The sequence below is a fragment of the Lissotriton helveticus genome, chromosome 9 (genome assembly GCF_964261635.1).
Source record: "Lissotriton helveticus chromosome 9, aLisHel1.1, whole genome shotgun sequence".
Lineage (NCBI taxonomy): Eukaryota > Metazoa > Chordata > Amphibia > Caudata > Salamandridae > Lissotriton > Lissotriton helveticus.
In genome coordinates this window covers 149,635,761-149,649,540 of record NC_136070.1, presented here as the reverse complement: position 1 = coordinate 149,649,540, position 13,780 = coordinate 149,635,761, and the positions used below count along the sequence as shown (strand labels likewise).

Genomic DNA, 13,780 nt, shown 5'->3' with positions numbered 1-13,780 from the left:
CCTGCATCGACATCCTGCTATTTATCCTGTGCCTATGTTGCGGTGTAACGGCGATTTAAACGCGCTGTTTCCGATCGCGTTCTTCCGAGGTCTCTGCCTGCTGGTTTGACGGAGAACTCGATGTGTTGGCTGTCCTCCATGGCTGCCCCTGGACCCTGTGCCGACCGCCGCCGCTGGGCGCTGCTGTAACGGTGTCGGTGGGACAATCTGGGGAGGCGCTGACGCTTGAGGTGGTGCTGCTGACTGCAGAGGGAGATGGTGTATACCCTTTCCGATGTGGCGAGATTCCCTACGTGGCTGAGGTGTGTACTGGCGAGGCGGGATCCCTTCTCGCATCGCTTCTCTTTGTTCCGCTGCTGACGGGCTGAGCTGACTCCATCTTGGAGCGCCTTCTCTGCCGTGGGTCGCCCTCATCGACTGGAGGCGCGGGGGCTCTCCCTGTGCGCCGCTCTGGATTACGAGCCGTGCTCCTACCGGCGACCCGGCCTGATGTTTCCCGGTATCGATGTCGCCCCCCTCCCTCCGTTGTGGTCTCATTGACAGGGTGGTGATGGCGCCGGTCTTCCAGGACGAGGAGATGAGTGCCTCCTTGTTCCCTGGGCGTGCTATCCTGCCTGGCCTTGAGCAATATGACGACCCGACGGCGTCCACTCTAAGCGCGGACCGGTTAGAACTGCAGCGGGTCCTGACTTGCGGCGACATCCTGGCAGCTCTTACCGACTTAAGGGTTACATGGCTGCGATACACCCGAGAGCTGGGTCGGAAGATTGAAGATGCTACATCTGAACTGGGGCGACCGAGGCGCTCCAGCTCCCTGCTGCCTCCAACTACGCCTGGTATGGATACTATGTTTCAGCATGCGTGTACAATGAAGCGGACTGTCCCTGGCAATAATGGGTCGTGTCCATCTATCGACGGAGCTGCTGCTACACTGTCTCCCCCCGCTCCGAGAACTGAGGCTCTGCCGATGCAATCGCTACTATTGCTTCGTTTGCCGCCTTCCCGGTTGCTGACCCTCCCGGCTGCCTTTTCCTCCGGAGCCTTTTTACTACGACGGTGGAGTGTGTTTCATCCTGTGCTCGAGGGGACGCTCGTCTTTTGGGACACTTGACTTATTGGTAACTGGAGACATTCATCTCATCTTTTTCTGCTTCTTCTTTGTTGGGGGCGGCCATCTTGTCTCTTTGTTCTGCCCTCGGTGGGCTCCCAGCGGTGGCTATGTTTGGTGGGCTTTCAACGTTCGGGCCAGGGCTGATGGTGTTCTTCTCGCTGATTTTGTTTGCTTGACTGGCGGAGACCCGGACTGGAACGCTTCCTGATACATTTGAATGCGCTGTTTGTAATGTTTTTTCCCCACTTACGATTGCAATTGATATGTCCTGTTGTTGATCCTTGTTGGTGGGGTAGAGGTTCTGTGCGGGCTGTGGAGTACGGGATTAATTGGTTCTGGCCCTCCTCCGGTCTTCCGTGTTCTATGGGAGTTTTAGATTAGGATGCTCTTTTCTTACTCTCATACTTAGGTATTATACTAATTCTTTCTCTTTTTTTCTTTTTCTCTCCTTGTTCTATATTTCGGGTTTATTGGGCGACAGACACACTGCTGGGGGGGGGGTAGGCCGTAGCCTCTGCATGCGTGTAGGGTGGGTGGTTGGGCGAGGGGTTTTTAGTTTCTTGGTTTTAGTTTCTATGGTGCCTTGTTTTTTCTTCATTTTGTTTCTTCTTCTTTATTCTCTTTGGGTCCGTGTTTGGATTGCTAGCGGGTGGGTGGCGGTGGACATTGGCTAGGTTGTTGGTTCTGATACCCCCGCTGCACACACTTTGAGCCGCCATGCCGCCTGGGGGGACTTGGCTTTTGGGTTGTTGAACTATATGGTGGATTTATCACTCATGTTCTATTACACCAGCACGGACTCTGCTTTCTTAGTTTATAGTTTATATTTTCAATTTGAAAACCGAAATGTCGACCTTAATAGTTGCAACGAAAAAACATTTAAAATTAACCTTCATCGCTCCTATGACATGGTATCATGATGATTTACGGTGTAACTTTTCAATGCTCGCTTATGGTAGTAATGTGTTACTGTGTCGCCATATTGCATGCGCTGGTGCTTTAACAGTTTCCGTGGCCGGCCTGATGGTTGTGGGCCCGTAATTGTCCTTTTATTAATGCACAATAAAGGTTTTCAAAAAAAAAAAAATTTGGGGGCACACCATGCAGAGTTCATGCAATGTGCAGTAAACTGCATAATGCAACTTTGAGCAAAGGTGAACAAATTGGGGGATCAGTGTAGAGCTACAGGCACTCCATTCATTGGCTTTTGCTAGATAATGAAGAGCACGACGTCAAATACACTGTTGGAAGTTTCCCTACACCAAATATCACTCCTTAAAAAGCAGTAGACCAAGTCAATTAGAAAGTTAACGCAAACTGAGGTTTTGCATAGCAGGAAGGCAATACAACCTGGTGGTTTCTAGACAGTTTTTGAATGGACATAGCAGTGCTTGTTGCTAGCTGTTAATGAAGAGAGTGTGATTGCAGGTAAGGTGTCGTAACAGGTGAGTTGAATTTAGATCAGGTTAATTTCTCCTGTGTGGATTTCAACTATCTTCCTCTCTGAATTTATAGATACACTGAGTGTGCATTTGATATGTTTTTTTCTGAAAAAAATTAAATATCAACCCAAAGGGTTGTGTTTTGATCATTAAAACTACCCCACATCTGTTCATTGGAAAGTATGTGAAAAGTATGAAAATGCCCTGCTTTAGAAGAAGAGTACCTTCTTACCTTCTGAATCAGCTCTCCTTCTATAACAACTGTTGTCTGCCATGGCCAGGTCATGGAAGTCACGAAATCCCCAGTGACGTAGTCACAGTGGTTACTCTCCTGCACTACCCCCACTCCACCACCATCCACGGGTTCACCAAGTTGCCAAGGCTGCATGTATTCAGCCCCAGTGTCATCATTCATCCGGCAACGCTAAAAGAAAAAGCTTGCATTAGGAAAAACCACCATGCTGAAGTACCACTATCAGAGCGTTGATACATTATGGAACTTTTGACCAAGCATATTCTTCCAGTTTTGAAAAAATTACTTAAGATGACGACGGCTGACGTTAAATCAAGGATTAAAAACAACAAACTGCTTATTAGATACTGATATCTCAAAAATACAGAAAACATCAAGTATACCATGTGTTACTACTCAATGCAAAGACAACCGTCCCTAGTTTTTATTGTGAACATGAAGGTTAAGAAATCATTTATACGTTTCAGACAATTTGATAGCTTATGGAAATCAGCTATTAGAGTCCCTAATTTATGCCGAATTTGTAATTAGTTTCTGGAAACATTGGAACATATTTATTGCCTGTGTCCAGAGCTGACTGAATAATGAAGAAAATATTTAAAAACAATTTTCAAGACTAAAGGAATTAGAACTATACCTAACATTAACTGCTCCCCTGCTCTTCCTGTTCTCTGGTCTGATCACTTTTTGCTGCATTTTCGTGTCAGTAAAGCTTTCTTAAGCTCGGTTTTTACTTCACGTAACAATAAGGGAAACTTTAGAAACTGCACTAAATTGAATATGGACACTTTTAATAAAATTTTAACCAAGAATTGTTTTGTAACCTATGAAATTGCCTATCTTTGAACTCCAATAAAAAATGATGACACAAAAGAATGTCCCTACTATTAATCCAATTTCAGTAGCTAATGCGAATGATATAAGTAATGATATAAGTAATTGGCTACTCAACTCGGTAGATGTTTGCCTACCTCTTTTGGATAAAAAAATGAGGAACCACCGACCTACGGCCCCTTGGTTCTCTGAGAGTTTAAAGGAAGAAAAAAGTAACTGTAAAACCTCTGAGAGACACTGGAGAAAGAATTATGCCCCTGAATCTAAATTAGCTTATAAATTGTCAATAAGAAATTATTGTGACTTCTACCATTACTAAAGCTCAGAATAATGCTAAAGCTTTATGCAAACTTGTAAAAGAATTATCAGGCGCGAAGTGCCTGCCTAAATTTCCTGACCTTAGTATATTACAATGTGACGATCTCGCTGAGTTTTTTCTTAACAAAGTAGAAGATATCTATGCAAGTGAGAGACCTTACAGTGGAACCTTCCTAGGATCAACACCTAACATAAAGTAGCCCCAGATGATAATTATTACCCCCACTGGTTTCACAGGGGTTTGTGTGCACACCGAGTAGCACCCCCTGTAACAATGCTGGTTCCCTAGGGAACGAAATCAGTTAAGTATAGCAGCACAGGTGCACCACAGTATTTAACATAATACAAGTCAGTATTTGATATACAGTTCCAATGAGTCACGGAGATCGAAGTTCCTTAGTTTGATTTCTTTATTTCAAAGAGAAAAATTAAGCACCATACAGCTGACGCGTTTCGTCCCTAAGAGGGACTTCTTCAGGGCTGTTTAGACAAAAATATATGAACAAACATATATAAGAAAAGTCACGCCAGAACAGGGGATTAAGGCTATTTTGCCCGCACTGGTGACAAAATCCCTAATGTGTGTGTAGGTGTTTAGGTGCAGGTAGTCTGGGATACAACCCCCTAGATCCCAATTTTCGAAAAACAAGAAATTGTTTTACAAATCAAAGATTAACACAAATTGACTCCGCACACTTAAATAAATATCACAAAATCATTAATGTTATCCACAGCGGTCCAATATCTCTTCAGTCATTCTCCCAAGAATTCCAAAGTCAGGTAATCTTCAGTAGAAAAATTCTTTATTTTCACAAACACTTTTAAGATCAATAGCCAACGCGTTTCGTCCGTGACCGGACTTCTTCAGGGCTTTTATCTCGAATTCTCTTATTTATGATGCTGTACAATGGTCTTCTAGCTTGAGAAGTAAATATTTTCCATATGTTAACTTGTTATTACAATCCAGGTCAGTTGACTTCCAGTATATGTTTTTTTTGAGATAGGCAAAGTTTTATTATAAGCCGCGAGTAAAGTATCGGCGTTCCATGAAGCATGCGGTCGTCTGGCACTAATTATTTTATTAATGATTTTGTGATATTTATTTAAGTGTGCGGAGTCAATTTGTGTTAAACATATATAAGACAAATGTAAAAACATTTATAAAAACATATGCATATATACATATATACATAAGAACATTAAAAGGCCTAACCAGATTCAACACCATGTTTTCCTATTTAACAGATTCAAGAAGGCTTTGTCTATTGCATATAAAAAAAACGTGGACAAACAGACAGCGTGAACAATAATTGATGTATAGGTAATCTCTTTGTATCCATTATCTCTGTATTGGGTTTGAAGCATAACCAGTTGCTAGAATGCATATTCTAGAGCACCAGAGGTGCTCAAAATATTTGTTTGAGAGAACATGCGAGAGGGAGAGAAAATGGAGAATTGAAAACCAACAAGAGAGAAATGGCAAGAACTGATTTGGAGAAAGAAATGAGAGGATACATATCAGTTTAAAGAGAGAAGGAGATATAGTGGTGAGTAGTACGATTCTTACTGCAGATAACCAATCGGGACAACCGGTTGAACCTTAACCTCCCCATGATTCTAATTTGGTTCTCTACCATAAGAGAATGTGACCTGAAGCACCCCAGACAGTTAACAATAAAAACACGCTATGTATAGTATTATGTATTCCAACTTCGTAACAGATACAACGCTACAACTATTTGATAAAGAGAGTGGGAGAAAGAGAAGAACAGAAAGCAATTCAGGCTAAAATATACCTTATGCTGATAAGACAAGTCTTCAAAAAGATGATATAATAAATGAAGATCTAAGGAAGTAGCACCGCTAATGATGGAGAGGGTCGTCTTGCCAGGTCTAGAAATTTGAGTAATGATATAAATCAGTTGACCTATGCATGGTACTATAACGTTATGGATTAGATACTAAATATCATCTTGGATTGGTATAAAAGACTTACTGAGGACAAGAGATCCAATGAGAATCCAATAGAAGTAACTGTGATGTTCAGTGTTACCAATATGTGTGGGTCCAAGCAGATGGATCTATATATGATGAATAGATCTGTGGACAGAAGGGTGGAGCCATTAATAATATCCCCCTAATGGAATCAAATCTCTTCAGTTGACCCAATAGGAGTTGAGATCAATCAAACATAGATCAGAAAGGTCTACTAAGTTGCAAATCTCCAAGGGATAGGATAGCTATCCTAATTTATAACAACATAGGTTTATGATGTACAAAGCGTAAAGTAGGGGAGGCCGTGAGCAATAGAAACACAAGATAATCATAGTCTCCACAAATCTGAAATACAGGTAGCCCCTGCTGTATTATAGTAGTGCAATAATTTCCAAAAGGAGGGGATAAAGCCCCAAAAGGTTTAAGGAACAGCTGTCTGCTTACCTAACTGTCATCCATATCAGATATACGATCCCACAGCATAAAGACACTCATGCAAAATATGTATGGTAGAAAATGCCCAAGTCTGCAAAATACAGAGGAGACGAAAAAGGAGGTATTATACCCCAAAATCTCGATATATAAGCCTAGTGTTTAATAAACAGAAAAAACTCAGCCATATAATGACGTAAAGTCAAAAGTATCAAGAGAGTCCATGCAAGCAATTGCTTTAAACCGCAGTACACTACATTCCCTTTGCTACATGAAACAATCCCAAGATGCGAGCATCCATATCCATATTATTAGGGGACGGTCTTGTAAGCACACCAGCAACTCTCCCTTCGTTTATTATGGAGAGTGTACAGGGAAAAATGCCCTTACCCACCCACAGGATACCAATATGTAAGCTAAGGGGCTGACTTATGGTGAGTTAAAAACTGATCAAATGCACTCATCCTGTCTCAATATAAAACTACAAAGACCCAACTTGTGTCCTCTCAGAATGAATGGAGGCGTCCTGGTAGTCAAAATCTAATTGGCTGTGGCAATGAAAAACGAAGAGTACCCACATTCCAAGGTAGGGTAAATAATGTGAGTTGTCGTGCTAACAATGTATAAAGTAATTAATAGCATAAGCTCTACATCTCGGTGCAAGCTAGAAGATTTCCCACCCCACGTCTTACCGTGATTTATTAGGCATGATCTGTAGTGTCAACGTCCGCCCCGCAGTGACCGCGATGAGTCCTCCAGCAAGGAATGAAAGCGAGTGCTGCGGCTTCGTTTATATAGCGCGCCACATCAGGTAAGTAATAACACCTGTGAAATGCCAAGCTCGGATGGTCACGCTAGGTCATGTGACTTGGTGAACGCGGGTGGCGGCCATCTTGGAATGGATAGAGATATACGGTTCAAACCCAGGGGAGGGGTGCAGCGAGAGTATTAATTTCACAAATGTCAATTCAATCCGCATAAAACTAATAAGGTAAAACGCTCTAAATCACGCTTGGACCAATCCTAATAAAAAACACGAAAGAGGTTATTATAAATGACTCCAAAAGGTAGAAATATATTATATATTGGTATTAAGGAAAATGCCTGCAGAGGAATCTAGATACAATCACGTTCGACGTCTATGGAAAACAAAGCGTTGGGTGACCAAACAGTTAAGGAAACCACCAAATAATGTGAAACTGTAATCTGAAGGCAAGCGGAATCGGCGTGAGAAGCGGCAGCCATCTTGTCATAAGTATATGTATATAGGGAAGTACCTGAAAGATATTAAATGTATTTAGCTTGGGTTATCGCCCTTCAAAACCTTACCAATAATATAACCGCTTGAACACCAAATCAGGTGTCCATATCATATAGGGCAAAGCGAACGCCTGGGAGCAAGATGAACACCATTATCATCCCTAAGATTGTAGCGTCAAGAGCAGATAGGCTTTAAGAGAGTAAAGCCAATCTGCGTGGATCGAGTAGAGAGTTAGAATATAGCCATATGATAAGAGTGATGTAATGCATTCACACATTCAAAATAACCATACACAGAGTACGTGAAACAAAGAAAGAGAACTAAGGAGAACAATGTACACCACAGCAATAGAGACACACTTCAAGTAAAATCGACATGTACAAACATGACCCAACAATTACCCATCATATGAATGGGGGACCATATATCAATCTAGTTCGTAGAAGCAAGACAAAGTCATCATTAATCTGTATCTTGACAATTTTAAGTGACACAAATATGATCCCATATTTGTCATCATTAATCTGTGTGTTGACAATTTTAAGTAAAACAAACATGATCCCATATATGTCTTCAGACAAGGAGGAATGTCTTTGGCCCCCGGGGCAAGAAGCAGCTAGACGGGTGCCTATAAGTAGTGGGTATTTGATAGTGCTGGCAATTGGACATTTAACAACTTAGGCCATAAATTACTACACTCTTGCAGGTCGGTAGTCAATTTTGAGTGATACAAGGGTTGGCTCCACGTATAGCTAAAAATACCCATTAATGAACAGGGAGATTTTACTGCCCCTATTCATTTTGGTTTTTTATTTAATAGTCTCTCTTGATGGTCATTCAGTTCTCTAAATAATTAGTTAAATTCTTTATAGAGAGAGACTAAGAGCCAAAGCTGGCCAAGGGTTACAGTAGAGGCAAGATATCACCACTTGTCAGGTTAATCCAAAAAATAGTGCAGTTCATCCCCACTTTTGTGACCCAGTTCCACACAGCGTAATCTACATATCCATCCCGCCTCCTTCTTTCTCAGGGCTAGTTCCCTATTACCGCCCCTTTGATGCACAGGCTCATGATCAATTCCAATCAACTAAAGGTTTTCTTCTGCTGTATGGTTTTCCTGCATGTGATATGTAAGTGGGTATCTATGATCCCCATTGCGCCGTGCTTGGACATGCTCTTGTATTCGTGTCTTCAGAGCCCTTTTGGTACTTCCCACATAAATGGGCAGCCCAAAATGTATATGACATATTTTGAGTTACAGTTTATTAGATGTTCTATAGTATGTTTCTTTTTGGTGTTAAAGCAAAAGTCTTTGGTTTTGTTTCTTCCCAGCTTGCACACATTGCAATCTTTGCATGTGTAGAAGCCTTTAACTGTGGGGGCTAGCAGCTTGGTTGTTTTGGAGTCATGATGTAACTAGGGCATAGTATGTTTCGTAAGTTTTTACCCCTTCGGTATGTCACTTTGGGTCTTGTCGTAAGTGTGCCCTGTAAGCTGGGTATATCCGACAGAAGATGCCAGTGCTTTCTCAGGACATTGTAAAACTTACTGCTGTGATCATTAAACTGGGTATTAAAGGTAATTGACTTATTTGTGGAACCTTTACCTGATGTAGTGGCTAGGGTCATTTTTCTGGGTATTTTCATGACCTTGTCATGTGCTTTATTTAGAATATTCTTCGGATATCCTCTATTTGAGAAACGCTCTTCAGTTTCCCTCAAATTTGAGAGGAAAGTCTCATCTGTGCTGCAATTCCGTCACATACGGATCATTTCCCCATAGGGGATGTTATCAATAACATGTTGGAGGTGAGAGCTTTCATAATGTAGTATGCTACTGCAGGCAGTAGTTTTTCGGTGGGTGCGACTATGTATGCAGTTATCCTGAATGAAAAAAGTGACGTCCAGAAAATCGATTGAATGTTTATTGTAATCAATCGTGAAGCGGACATTAAATAGATTATCATTCAAGTAGGCAAAATAGGACATACGATCTGGGGCTTGTCCATCCCAGAGCATGATAACGTCATCAATGTACCTGCACCAGATTATAACGTGTTCCATCCACCTTTGTGCGTGACGTCCCCAGGCATGCTCCCGCTCAAACCAACCCATAAAGAGTCCGGCATAAGCGGGAGCAATCCTGGAGCCCATCGCTGTCCCCTGTATTTGATGAAACCAGTTGGAATCATGGAGGAAAAAGTTTTTGGATAAAATGATCTCTGTCATTTCCAATAAGACCTCATTATCTAACAGATGATCTGCTGTCCTCCTGCCTAAGTAGAATTGTAATGCCTTCAAACCGAACTCTTTTTTGATGCAGGTGTAAAGGCTGGTAACGTCTAAGGTGACAAAGGTCAGGGTCTCTGACCATGCGAAGCCTTCAAATTTGCCTAAGATATCCTTTGTATCCTTAATATAAGCCGGGAGATTTTGTACCATGGGCTGTATAAACAGGTCCACATATTTGGAAAGTCTTTTCGTGGGTGAATTAACCCCAGATATAATAGGGCGGCCAGGTGGAAAAGGGCCGCCCTTGTGGATTTTAGGCAGCACATAAATGCAGGGAAATGAAGGTGCCACCACTGTAAGATATCTACATTCTTCGTCACTCAAAAGACCAACCTCACGCCATTCAACAAGTCTCATGTTGATGTGAGCGCTAAAGGCCTCAGTTGGATTACCCGCTAGTCTAGTATAAGAGGATGTATCTGATAATTGTCGGTCTATTTCCCCCATATAGCTTTTCTTTTCCATTATGACTACATTCCCACCCTTATCAGCCTCAAGGATGACAATGGTGGGATCAGATTGTAGGTTCTTTAGTGCTGCAGCTTCATTGATAGTAAGATTGTAATTGCGCAGGTTTGGACGTGTGGGATGTTCCAATAGTTGGTAAAATCCCTGAGTCACGCTATCCCTAAATGTATCTATATTAGGATGTGTGCCAACAGGGATCAATTTAGGTTTAGGTTTTAATCCATTTTCGATCAACACATTTTCCACAATATCCAATTCATTTCTGATTGACTTAATTTCAACAGATGTTTCCAACTCTACAGACATCATTGCTTGAATTGCGTTTATTTCATTTACAGTTTGTGTAGTAGAGGCAGTTACAGTTATCGGTTTGGCACAAATAGATGGATTTCGTAGGAAATGGTCCTTCAGTTTTAAAAATCTTGTAAATTTCATCAGGTCAACAAACAAGTCAACATCCCCTCCCAGCTGGTTCGAAAAAAATCCCAGTCCCCTACTTAAGACCGACATTTTATCGCTTGTTACAATTCTTTTTGACAAATTCACAACCATAGGCATTTCAACCCCAGCTTCAACTGCACAATCAAGGTTTACTAATTCCCCGTTTTCTTGGATCTGGTCATTCTTCCCACTGGTTCTGGGTTTGGTTTTTTGTTTCTGCTTACGTTCCTGCCATCTCCTCCCCCCCACCCCCTTCTGTTTTTTAATGGTCTTTGGATACGGGCCTTGCCCCTAGTCTAAATCTCTCCATTTCTAATAAAAAAATTGTTCGGTCTGTTTTCAGTCTCATTTGTTACAGCCGAATCAACTGCAGATATTGAGCTTGCGGCAGAAGAAATTGAGGTTATTCTACTGGCTGAGCTCAATTCAAGCGTTTCTTCCCTTGGTCTTTTGCCTTCCCCAGGTATCTTAACATTGTCGTACCTGTGAGAGAAGGAGTAAACCCTCCCATCCTTATAGTCTTTGTCATCTCTTTTAATCTTTTTAACTTTCTTGTCCCTCAGATAAATCTGATGACTCTCAAGAATCCCATCTAGGGTAGCATAGTTGTTTTTGACAGTATCCTTAAGTTCTGACAAAGCTATTTCCTTTTCAAGTTCCTCTATTTCTTGTTGTAGTTTGGCCCCCTTTTTCTCTGCATTTTTGATTAGAATCCGCATCATAGTAAAGGAGGCATTCCGAAGATTACCTTCCCAATCCCCTAGTTGATCTTTGTCAAGATCCTCAAAAGTGGGGAAAATTAAGATTCTGAGCCCACGCGGTATCTTTTCATTTTCTATATATTTCTCCAGGGTGGTAAAATCCCACCATCTGGACATTTCATGTTTTTAAAATTTTTCCAATTTCTGGAATTGTGCTTTCAATCCCTCTGTTACTGGAATGTTCGTGCTAGTTGGTTTAGGACCAGATGTAAACAGGTCCTGAGCAAGTTCTCGCCGTCTGTCTTTAAAGCTCAGCATAGTTGGGTTCCAATGTACAGGAACTCAACCTAATCTATCTAGATGCCAAATTTAGGGTATGTTAGTGCTAATGAAGGGAAGAGAGATGCAAGTGAGAGACCTTACAGTGGAACCGTCTTAGGATCAGCACCTAACAAAGTAGCCCCAGATGATAATTATTACTCCCACTGGTTTCACAGGGGTTCGTGTGCACACTGAGTAGCACCCACTGTAACAATGCTGGTTCCCTAGGGAACGAAATCAGTTAAGTATAACAGCACAGGTGCACCACATTATTTAACATACAACAAGTCAGATTTGGGCATTTTCTACCGTACATATTTTGCATGAGTGTCTTTATGCTGTGGGATCGTATATCTGATATGGATGACAGTTAGGTAAGCAGACAGCTGTTCCTTAAACCTTTTGGGGCTTTATCTCCTCCTTTTGGAAATTATTGCACTACTATAATACAGCAGGGGCTACCTGTATTTCAGATTTGTGGAGACTATGATTATCTTGTGTTTCCATTGCTCACGGCCTCCCGTACATTACGCTTTGTACATCATAAACCTATGTTGTTATACATTGGGATGGCTATCCTATACCTTGGAGATTTGCAACTTAGTAGACCTTTATGATCTATGTTTGATTGATCTCAACTCTTATTGGGTCAACTGAAGAGATTTGCTTGGACCCACACATATCGGTAACACTGAACATCACGGTTACTTCTATTGGATTATCATTGGATCTCTTGTCCTAAGTAAGTCTTTTTACCGATTCAAGATGATATTTAGTATCTAATCCATAACGTTATAGTACCATTCATAGGTCAGCTGATTATATCATTACTCAAATTTCTAGACCTGGCGAGACGACCCTCTCCATCATTAGCAGTGCTACTTCCTTAGATCTTCATTTATTATACAATCTTTTTGAAGACTCGTCTTATCAGCATAAGGTATATTTTAGCCTGAATTGCTTTCAGTTCGTCTCTTTCTTCCACTCTCTTTATCAAATAGTTGTAGCGTTGTATCTGTTACGAAGTTGGAATACATAATACTATACATAGCGTGTTTCTATTGTTAACTGTCTCGGATGCTTCAGGTCACATTCTATTATGGCAGAGAACCAAATTAGAATCATGGGGAGGTTAAGGTTCAACCGGTTGTCCTGATTGGTTATCTGCAGTAAGAATCCTACTACTCACCACTATATCTCCTTCTCTCTTTAAACTGCTATGCATCCTCTCATTTCTTTCTCCAAATCAGTTCTTGCCATTTCTCTATTGTTGGTTTTCAATTCTCCACTTTCTCTCCCTCTCGCATGTTCTCTCAAACAAATATTTTGAGCACCTCTGGTACTCTAGAATATGCATTCTAGCAACTGGTTATGCTTCAAACCCAATACAGAGATAAAGGATACAAAGAGATTACCCATACATCAATTATTGTTCACACTGTCTGTTTGTCCACGTTTTTTTTTTATATGCAATAGACCTGCCTAGACATAGACAACACCTTCTTGAATCTGTTAAATAGAAAAACATGGTGTTGAGTCTGGTTAGGCCTTTTAATGTTCTTATGTATATATGCATATGTTTTTATAAATGTTTTTACATGTGTCTTATATATGTTTGTTCATATATTTTTGTCTAAACAGCCTTGAAGAAGTCCCTCTTAGGGACGAAACGCGTCGGCTGTATGGTGCTTCATTTTTCTTTTTGAAAAAAGAAATCAAACTGAGGAACTTCGATCTCCGTGACTCATTGGAACTGTATATCAAATACTGACTTGTTTTATGTTAAATACAGTGGTGCACCTGTGCTGTTATACTTAACCTTAGAAGATATCTATGCTACACTGAAGCAAGTCCAGCCCGTGGATAGCCAACAGTATACGACATCTTCGGAACAACCTATTACTAGTACTAT

At 41.2% G+C, this 13,780-nt stretch overlaps 1 protein-coding gene across 5 annotated transcripts in view; it reads right to left on the bottom strand.

The window, feature by feature from the left end:
• The window catches only part of PTGR2 (prostaglandin reductase 2), a 471,690-nt gene that overhangs the window by 225,041 nt on the left and 232,869 nt on the right, over window positions 1-13,780 (bottom strand). For all 5 annotated transcript variants that reach the window (XM_078659672.1, XM_078659674.1, XM_078659671.1 and 2 more), the window contains one exon: window positions 2,786-2,977. In XM_078659672.1, the coding sequence (XP_078515798.1) occupies window positions 2,786-2,977 (192 nt within the window). The remainder of the gene's footprint in view (window positions 1-2,785; window positions 2,978-13,780) is intronic.